The 11,067-nt window shown below is 35.2% G+C and overlaps 1 protein-coding gene across 2 annotated transcripts; it reads right to left on the bottom strand.

The window, feature by feature from the left end:
- Positions 1–520: 520 nt before the first annotated feature.
- On the bottom strand, positions 521–10,641 carry LOC118821204 (immunoglobulin lambda-1 light chain-like). 2 transcript variants are annotated; one of them, XM_036589707.1, is made up of 5 exons: positions 10,594–10,641; positions 5,905–5,991; positions 5,480–5,813; positions 1,749–1,789; positions 521–1,078 (listed from the first exon to the last, which is right to left on the bottom strand). In XM_036589707.1, exons 1-5 carry the CDS (start codon positions 10,622–10,624, stop codon positions 756–758), a joined length of 816 nt encoding a protein of 271 aa, XP_036445600.1. In that variant the 5' UTR covers positions 10,625–10,641; the 3' UTR covers positions 521–755. The 2 variants fall into 2 exon arrangements, 1 of the variants encoding a protein (XP_036445600.1); XR_005008322.1 differs by lacking the exons at positions 5,480–5,813; positions 5,905–5,991; positions 10,594–10,641 and adding an exon at positions 2,540–2,705 and having other exon boundaries at positions 939–1,078; positions 1,749–1,976.
- Between the last annotated feature and the right edge of the window lie 426 nt (positions 10,642–11,067).

The following is an 11,067-nucleotide window of genomic DNA, read 5'->3' on the forward strand; positions in this document are numbered from 1 at the left end:
CCTTTGAGAAATCTCCTCACTCACACACATCTCTATGAGCTCCTTCACTTTCTCTCATATTTTAGTGTGTGTATCTGTTGTGTCAGTGCCAGTAAAACTTCAGTAAAAGCTCCACAGTGTTGTGATCTGAACTTCAGTCTTTTAACTCTTGTTCAGTTTAGTTTAAGCCTCAAGATCTGAATCTCTCACAGGAGAATTCCATTAGAATTCCCTCTCTTTACTGCACTTGTCTGGACAGTGATCACTGACTCTGATCTGCTTTAGATCATCCTTTTACATTTTCAGTGGCATCATCAGTAACCATAGATATCACACCATCTCCTTATAACTGAGTCTCCAAAGCTCTGTTCACTATACAGCCAGAATAAACTCTGATCATTTTATAATGCTGTATAAACCTGTTTCACTCTTTTGGTTGTTCTCACTGTTTTTCTTTACAGCTACATTTGTTTCATTATGCTGGTTCTGTGCTGAAGTCTCTCTGATTTAATGTCTAGAACATCATACTGGTTCTCCATCACCATGAAAAATGGACAACAAAGTTTTTTTAGTTATGCATTTTATTAAAGTTCATCAAACAGTTTTGTTCATAAACATAAAAGTCAAATGACTCCATAAGCAGGAGATGATCCAGTTGTGGTTAATGAAATCAACATCCTTCACTACACATTAAACTACTGTTGCTATGAAGCTCTGCCAAGTAGTAACTGTTAGTTTGCATGAAAAGAATGAAAATGTATCAGATGTGATCAGGTTCAGTCGCTGCATTCAGACTTCTTAATCTCTTTAGTTGTGGCTTTTGAGGCAGCAGACACTTCACATGTTATGGCTTTATCTTTATCCCACTCTGATCTCTCAATGGTCAAATAGCTGCTCAGTCTGAATTTCTTATTGGGTTGCTGCTCTGCAGAGCCAGTGGTCACTCCACTGCTGATCGGGTTTCTGTCCACCAGCCAACGCACATCAGCAAGACCACTGGACATGTCATTGACCAAACACACTAGAGTGGCTTTGTTAGACTTCAGCTCTTCACTGGATGGAGGGAAGATGGTCAGAACAGGAGCCGGGAGAGCAGAGTCTGATTAGAGAGACAGAAAAAAAAAGGTAAAAAAATAATACCTTTTAAGGATTTGTTCAGATATCAGTTTGCCGTATTGTGTCATGTTTGAATGAAAAAAAGTTAAAACCATCAAAATAAATTATTAAAATAAATCAAAAGTTAATTATAGACTTAATCTAAATAAAAATCTAAATAAACACAAGTTTTAAAGACATTGTATTAAATGTTCCCTAAATAATTCACAGTTACAGTGAGAATCATTATTAAGACAATAAACACAATATTCAATCATGATTTTATAAAATCAAAAATTTCAGCAGATTTCAGTTCTTAGTTACGTTGCAAAATTTGACACAATTTCATTTATTTGTAACTATATGAAATACAATATAATTTAAGTGACTAAATAAAATCTAATCGTAATCTAAAAATTAATTTTTGCTCAAGCGTCAAAAGACACCACTGAACAAAACAAATACATGTATTATCAGAAGTACATTAATTGATCAGACATTTATTAATATGAATAACGAGAGGCTGGCAATCGCATAACATTAATACTATATGATTTGTTTTGTTAAATAATAAAAAAACAAGACAATCAAAAATGTTTTAATATAACTGTTTCTTAAAGATGAGTTTCAAACATTAAAGAAGTCTAATGTAGATGAAGAGAAAGGTTTCTTACCAGTGACGATCAGCTTTGTTCCTTGGCCGAATACCACAGTGCTTCATTTCATATCCTCACCCATACAAAAACATCCTCAGTTTCAGAAGTGAAAGTAGCGGAACTGAAACGTCGTCTAGACTTCAGCTCTCTCTTCTACTGTCTATGATCAGCACTGAGTCCTTACACATCCCATTCCGGTCTCTGTGAATTCCACGTCTCTGTTATCCTGTGATTTCTTTACACGTCCTGCACAAGAGAACTGCAGCTATTAACTCAGCTTTTCTGCTCCAGGTGAGAAATGAGCTGAATGTAATGGAGAAGTGAATGTGAGCAGTGAGGAGCTTTTTGTCATTATCTAATTCACTGTGATACGTATACAGTTGCAGAGCTGCTCCATGTTGCACAGTAATACACTGCAGCGTCTCCTACCTCCACATTACTGATTATTAACTGGTAGTCGATGCTTGACGAGGCTTTAGATGTGAAGCGTGAAGATGGAAAATTATCTCCATATTGATCAGGAGAGCTGTGAGAATAATAAAATCTCAACACAAACTGAGGAGCTGCTTGTGGAATTTGTTTATACCAGTAGGCATGGTACCCCTCATCAAATGCGATATTACAGTCCAGGCTGACAGTTCTGCCCTGGTCAGTCAGTACTGAAGGGGTTTGTGTCAGAACTTTCTGTGAACTGACCCCTAAAACATAAAGCAACATTGGAGTTCATGAGCATCAACATCATTTTAAACACAATCCTAATCAAACAGATCTCATCACTGTACAGAGAAAAGCAGGAAGAGAGATCTTACATGTTAGAGCAGGGAGGAGAGCACAGAGGGTTGGCAGCATGTTGTCTGTGTGATCAGCAGAGTGATGAACAGAGTGGAGGATGAAGAGAGGAGAGAGTGGAGGAAGCTTTCATAAGGAGCTGAGGGAGGAGCCTGGAGCTCTAACCAGCCAATCAGCTGAGACTTTGTTCACTGAAAAGATTACTTTTACATAGAATGTCAGTAATAAAATCTAATCCAAAGTACTCAAGAATATGTGTGTTTAAAATGTGACTAACCTGCTGAAACTATTTTTCAGGTTTTACCAATTATGTACAATTACGAAAGTCTAAATTGTAGTACTTCATATTCAATATCTGATGTTGGTTTCAAATGAACTCCTAAGATCAACTCTGTTAGATATTTGACATTTTTCTTTATTGCTCACATGAAAAATTAACCACTAATTTAATGCCACCATGATACATTTACTAAAATTAATTATGAAAGCATTTTGACTGTAATTGATCTGGAGACATAGATGTAAATATCTGATGATGTGTGATTTTTAAAGGGAATGTGTGTATTTCTTTACTCCTTCTACTCTACAGTGAGAAGAAACAAGGTACTGCATAAGTAGAGTTTTGTTCACTGACCTACAAACAATGTAGATGTACCTTCAAAATTACAACAGTGGTTTAGGTTCAGTTTGAGAAAGATGGAGTATTTGGAGTAACTGTCACATAGAAATATATAACTTCAACAGAATATGATACAATTTTGTTCCCTCACTTACGTTACTTTACATGTATACTTGAATGTCTCACCCCAGTGGACAGAAAGATAATGCGAGGAATAAACCTCATATATCTAGGACAGAAATAAAATTACATTTTGGTCTGTGTGAAAAATGAAAACTCTTTCTGATTGATTTACTGCAAATAAATATGAGTGTAACAGATGTTTTGTCCTTCAAACTATTTGTATCGAAAAACATAATAAAATAAAGAACTACTTAAAACAATATCTGTTAAAATATTATTTAGATCAGACCTTCATCTCTCTTTTCTGCGTTGCATATTTTTCTGCCGCTGTTCTTGTGTGCAGGGGTGCAGGATGTTGTATCTTCTCACACTGTATGGAACCTTCTGCATGTTTGTGAGTGTTTGATGTGGTGAGGTTTGATGAGGTGAATTTATTGCTCTTAGAAATGTCTTCTGTTTTTGCAGAAAACCTGCAGTGAGGTTTTGGTCATGGTGTGAATCGCTGTGATGCCCACTCTCTAACAGAGTCGTCAAATGTCTTACAGCAAAACACTGCAGGACTGCACTCAGTGTATCCTGAGCGTGTTTCTGATAATGTGTGATGTATCAGTGTCAGTGCTGAATTATCAAGGCTGACAGTGTCATATAGTTTGGTGTATCATGTGTGCTGTGTAGGATAAAGTGGCAGCTACTGAATATCCACCTCAGTGCTTATGACATTGACAAGATCTCCACCACAAGAAATGCAAAGGTGAGACTAAAGAAACGATGCAGAATTTATTATTGAGTATGAAGAGAGTCTCTTAGGCTTTTATGTCTGCTGTGTTTTTGTGGTGTGAGAGATGTCAAAGGAGTGAACTCTTCCAGTGAAAATCCTCCTTTTCTAAAACCTCCTCTATATCCTCTGAGTCTGACCTGATTTCTGTTCACACTGTAGAGACTTTTGATGACGGCTCTCGTTCAGAAACTCCAGCATCTTCCTCTCATTCCAGTCTTTGTCAGTTTGGCGACACAAACTCAGCCTCTACAAAAGAACAGACTAAATGAAAAGGTGTCTCTGAGCTTCAAGTGATGTGAAAACCAGCACAATCGTGTTCCATAAATGTAGTAAATATGTTTACAAGACACACATCATTGTTGGTGCCACTCAAGCATGAACACACACATTCACTCACACATGAATGGGACTCATTATGTCTTAGAGTTTGACTGAACTTCAGTTCACAATGTATAATCTGGAAATAATTTTAAATTATTGCTTGAAATTTAACTTTAAAGTCATAAATTATTTTTTCTTTTTTTTCTTTTCAGATTAGATAAAATTGTATCAAATGATAATTTAAAATGGTTTTAAAACAAGCACCTTAGCTGACATTAAACATATAGCAGTGTTTGATAATCATTCATCATGTTAGCCTCTGCTCTTAACTGTAGTCCAAATAACACATAAACAGAGCTCATTGTACACATGAAGATTTTTATAATTTGGTTAAATGAAATCTGTGTTAGTTCCATAAAAAGTGTAGAACTGCTAATATCCAATAGTGACATTATTTAAAAAATAATTCACACATCAAGGTGAAAGTACACGCTTTATAATTACATTATACACAATGAAAGTATAGTTATTTATATTATGTGAACACTAAAAATAGAAAACTGTGTGGAAGACAAGCCAAGCGTTAAATATGATGTTGTATCCATAATAACACAAACAAATATTTCACATTCTGTAATCGAGCACAACATGATGCTGATACTGATCTACATAATCACAAAATTTCATGTGAAATTGTCATGATGGTGTTGAGAGAATATTTCACTACATTCACTTTTCAGATTTATACACAGATAATTTACATTGCATACATCCTGACACTGATCTATCGTAAGCATCATAAGACATAAGACATAATAGTACATACAAGAAATCAGCTGTATTTCTCAAGAGAAAATGGAATATACATTGTACAAAAAAGACAAATCACTGTAGAAAACAAAGTTATTTAGAAAAGAAATCAGTTCTTTCAGTAACTGCTCTGTTTATTGGCTCAGTACATGAAAACGTATGGAGGTGAAACTTAGAAAAATAAATAACATAAAAATTTGTGTCAGTATACTACTGTAAGATTTTGCTGAGGTTTTTGTGTTTCTACTGTTGTCTGAAAGCAGAAGTGAATGTGAGCAGTGAGGAGGTTTTTGTCATGGTGTGAATCACTGTGATACCCACTCACTAGCAGAGCCGTCCCATGTGCTACAGTGATAAACTGCAGAGTCTCCTACCTCCACATTACTGATGATCAAAGTGTAATCTGATTGAGATGAGTGTGTTGATGTGAATTTAGGAGAGGAGAAGCCAGATCCATATTGAGGAGAGCTCCAGTCATGATAATTCCTCAACACATACTGTGTAGCTCCTCCTGGAACCTGTTTATACCAGCGAGCAGCACTAGCAGTAACAGATCCCAGATTACAGTGCATAGTGATCTTCTCTCCTTTAGTCGCTGTGAGAACAGGAGGCTTCTGTGTCACCACAGTCACACCACTGACACCTGCAATAAAAGCAGCATCCATGTTACATTTGTTGATGCTCACATTAGATGTAGGCGAATGCTGAGGAGCTCCAGTGTTGTGAGATCTTACATGAGAGAGCAGTGAAGAGAGAGCAGAGTGCTGGCAGCATCTTGTCAGTGTGTGATGACTCTCTGTGCTGAGTGAAGAGATGAGCAACTTGAGGAGCAGATAAAGGAGAGAGTGCAGGGATGAGCTATAAGAGAGACAGGAGGGGGCAGAGGGAGGGGCCACTCAACACCACACATTATATGGGACAGTCTTTATCAGTCTTTTGTGGAATCAAATGCACTTATAATTAATTTACACATTTCATTTAAACACAATCAAGTATACTAACTGATGCACAAATTACTGAGTAATCTAAAATGAAATTTGTTCACATTTTTACTATATTCTAAGTCATGACACGTTTTAAATTGTGATTCTTAAGTTGGAATTCAATAAAAATAGTGTAATTTACTTAAAAAGCAGTATATTTTTATACATTATCATACTGTGTTTGTCTGTGTCTCTTTCTGAAGTGACTCAGAGTAACTTCCTCATTCACACAGAGCTAAAATGACAGAGTGGTGCAGCAGGTGCATCTTTGAGTGAGAGAGGAGGTTCACACTGATTAGCCAGCAAACTGAGTTCAAACCTATCACTAACAACAACTTCATGGTCAAGCAGATTTTACCACAGAGTTTCCTCTGAGAAACCTGCATGTCACAATATGAAGCAGTCTATTTTGTAAAAACACGTTAAACTGAGATATAGAATGTGCTTTGTAAATAACAAAATTATAAGTACAACCCCATTTCCAAAAAAGTTGGGACGCTGTACAAAATGTAAATATAAACGAAATGCAATGATGTGCAAATCATTGAAACCCTATATTTCATTAAAAATAGTACAAAGACAACACATCAAATGTTGAAACTGAGAAATTTTATTGTTTTTCTTGAAAAATATATGCCCATTTTAAATTTGATGCCAACAACACGTTCCAAAAAAGTTGAGACAGGGGCAACAAAAGGCTGGTGAAGTTGTGTAGTGCTAAAAAGCACCTGGTGGTTAATTGGCAACAGGTCAGTAACATGATTGTGTATAAAAGAGCATCCCAGAGAGGCTGAGTCTCTCAGAAGTAAAGATCATTCAAGAATGACATTTCTCAACATAAAATAGCCTTTCAACATTTGATATGTTGTCTTTCTATTATTTTCCTTTAAAAATATGGTCTACATGATTTGCATATAATTGCATTCTATTTTTATTTACATTCTGCACTTTTTTGGAAGCGGGGTTATCTCAGTAAAAAAACTAAACTTAACACAGTATGTTGCACCATCTTGAAAAAGCAGGCGAATAACCTGAATGGGCGTGTCATGTAGTTTTTTGTGATGCAGACGTCTGATGAGGTAGCCGTACGTAAGGGCTCAGCTCACTATAAAGGGCTACGTTCATATAGGGTTTGAGTTTTGCTGAACTTTACATATTATATGGGATCATCTACACAGCCTTATGTGCTCATACAATATTTTATGAAGAATAAGCTGAAAAATTATCATTCTAATATTATAAACACTTTAGAACATTGGAAAATGTAAAAAATCATACAGATAAACCTTTTTCCCTTTGAGGTATAGCATTTGTATTGATTTTATCTCAAAATATTCTATATCTATTTTTTTTCTTTTTGGAAACTTATTTCAAATCAATTAGAATTCCTCTTAATCATATAAATGAAAACTGTATTATTTATTAACTTACAGTGTTTGTTTTGTTACACTTTAAGAAGAAATTAAGAGTCATCTTCATTTGCATAGAGCTAAAATTACGGAGTGTTGGTCAGCAGGTGTTTCCTGAGTGTGTCTCTCATAATATATGATGTATCAGTGTCAGTGCTGAACTATGAAGGGTGGCAGAGTCATATAGTTGTATGTAGTAAAGTTGATTCTGACCCAGTGCTGCAGTCTGGAAAAAAAGGGACTTCAAAAACATAATTTGTCTTGAAGAGTTTAGAATTTAAAAAGTTCTGCTCTGTCATTTTGCTGAACTTCTCATTTTGTGGTTAGCACGGGCTTGAAAGTTAGAAAGGACACACACAGGGTCATACGATTCACTTTTGCATAATTCGAAAACTCTACTGATACTTTGCATTGTGTTAACATTTCATAATAAACAAAGCAATAAAAATGGACCATAAATACTTGGAATAAAATCTTACTAATTTCATCACAAGTTAAGAATAACATTAATTTTCCTGTTATGTGTTTAGAAATGTAAGGTGGTGTTTACACCAGTGTCAATATCCAGTTTAATGATTCAATTAAAATAAGATCAAGCTGTACAAATATGTACACTAACTGTCATAGAGTGTCACCACATGCACACAGCACTGCTAAACAACAAGAGTTACATACATGTCCAGATGAATGAAAGTAACAGTAGTAACAGTAATTACAGTTTTGGAGGATCTGTATTTGGTGTGTATCAAACACATTCCTATCCTTTCATGAACTTTCTGAACAGCTTTATTTTATATTTTAATATCACAGAGTGTAAAACATCTACTTTTAGAATATTAAACAATAAAAGTATCTAAACAAAACCTTCCACATGACAGTGGTTTATTTAAGGGTTAACAGAAATGGTTATACTTAAATGATGATGATGGCTAAAAAAAACATAAATAAATTTGTGAACAACATCTGAGGATTATCTCTAATGTCTCTGGAGGAAAGTAAACCAGGGTCATTTTTTATCGTTTGAACAAACAAAGAGAAAATATACCAAAAAATACTTCCTCCTTTCTAATAAATAATTTATTTTCATTCATCATCATAAGACAGACTTCGAACTATGGCCAAAGTTTCTGGTGGGTTTTATCATATAACATTTGACAGAAGGGGCTGATAAGCTGATATGCAGAATAAGTGATCACAGGCTGTTGTTTCAGTGTGACCTGTGGAGTCAGGAGAGTGTTTAAACTGACTTACAAGAAAAACAGACACACAGGAAACAAAACAGTAGCTGCCACCAGGAAACAGATCAACTCTGAAATGACTGTTTTTCAGTCAGAGTTCTGTGAACTTTTTTTTCCATCTAGTGTCTTTGGGCCTGAACAAAAATCACTGTGTTCATTTTACCTGTACTAGAGGTGTGAATGGAAGACATGTTTATCTTTCCTAAAATCTGATCAAGACATCAATTATTTTTAAATTAATTAAAATGGTGTCATATTTATATTTTTGCATTTTTATCAGTATCTCAAGAAAATTCTGAGCTCGGTGCTGCAGTTGCTCACGTCATTTTTCACCTTTATAATGACACCATACTCAACACACAAAGAGAGTTTAATTGAAAATGTATTGTTCATCTTTGAAGTGTTTTTAAGAGGGGGTGTAATATAATAATGAAATATGGTGATGATTGATGCACACTGTCCATGTATTAAGTAGATTGAATTAAATTCCACAGATTATTTGAAAGTTCTGCTTGATCTGATCATTAAGGTGTAAACAAAGTCATTCAGATAATTGTTCACAGTGGTGTTGACAGTTACCAGATATCCTCAGTGTTTAACGGCTCTGAAAGCTCCTTCACAGAAAGTTATTACATAAAACTGTTACAAATACATTGACTTATGCCTGAAATATTGTTCACAATAGTTCTGAGAAAGTTTTGGCTTAAATGCATTCATGGTGGAGAGGCACATACAATGTGATCTGAGGCAAAATGGTACTCAAAGAAAAAAATCTGTTTTCTGGTTAACAACTTTTTAGCCATGATCAAAATTATATATGAAGGGAATGATGTATGCAGCTTTTTAATCAGAGGAATTATCCTCTAACTATTCTACTAACATAGCGATGGACTGGCGACCTGTCCAGGGTGTATCCTGCCTTCCGCCCAATGACAGCTGGGATAGGCTCCAGCACCCCACCGCGACCCAGAAGGATAAGCGGTTTAGATGATGTATGTATGTATGTATGTATGTATTCTACTAACATATTATTTTTATCATATGGTGTCATATGAAGTCCAGTCTTCAGTCCACTGTACATTACTGAACAACATGCTTAATAGGATTCTCCTGATTAAACATCTGAACAGATAAAATTAATTATTACTCCCTGAATTTTATGTGACTCATTCAAAGTTTCTCTGAGAACAAATAACAATATAGAAATGATTAAATTGATTTATGAACAGTTACAATGAAGTGCGTAATATGAGAAAATTAACACCGTAAACTAAAACCTATGTTTAAAACAATCCAAGTATTTAGTATGATGGTGGGTTCATGAGGGTTTATAAGCCATTTTTCACTCTCTATCACCAAATTTGATATTAATACTGATCTACATGATCTAATAATTCATGTTTGAATGAAACTGTGTTGGTAGTGTTTAGAGATCATATCACTTCATTTATCCTTCAGTTTAATAACTGACCAGTTAAATGACACTGCAGGCAGCCTGAACCTGATCTTTCATAGTCATCATTAAACAACACAACATTAAACATCACTTAACAACTCTCACCATATAAGACCATCTACACAGTCTCATGTGCTACAAAACATGGTAATCGCTCATCTACATGTACCTTCTAAACACTTTCAAGACTACTAACTCATCATCGTAGTACAAGACAAGATTGATAACGTTAAGCAAGAATTTTCAATTATTTATACATTATTAGTTTAATTCTGAGAACAATAACCATATTAGAAATTTCACATAGATTAATTTAAAAGTAGAATGATTTACTCACTTGTATGGAAATGATTTTTATACATTGACATACTGCATTAGTTTCTGTTATTCTGATGTGACTCAGAGAAACTTCTTCATTTACACGGAGCTAAAGTGACAGAGTGGTGCAGCAGGTGTATCCTGAGTGAGAGAGGAGGTTCACACTGATTAGCGGACTGAATCGTCTCTTGGGGAAATCTCCACGTCAGCGCAGCTCTCTCTGATCCTTCATTGCCACCTACAGTCTCTCCTCTCACACGCACTTTAACACACACTCTACAGAGTCTGTGAAAGAAAGCAGGAAAAGAAAGATTTGATACAAATATCTGATTAATTAAAACAGCATCATCATTGACAAACACTGTGCAACAGGATTAAGCCAAAGTGCTGTAGAAATATTGTTATTTAATTCATCTTTTCAAGAAAAGATGTGAGTAACAGCAGAGCAGAGCAGAAGCAAGTGAACTGTTTTACAAACGAATACTTCAGTGTA

This window comes from Colossoma macropomum, unplaced genomic scaffold (assembly GCF_904425465.1).
Source record: "Colossoma macropomum unplaced genomic scaffold, Colossoma_macropomum, whole genome shotgun sequence".
NCBI lineage: Eukaryota > Metazoa > Chordata > Actinopteri > Characiformes > Serrasalmidae > Colossoma > Colossoma macropomum.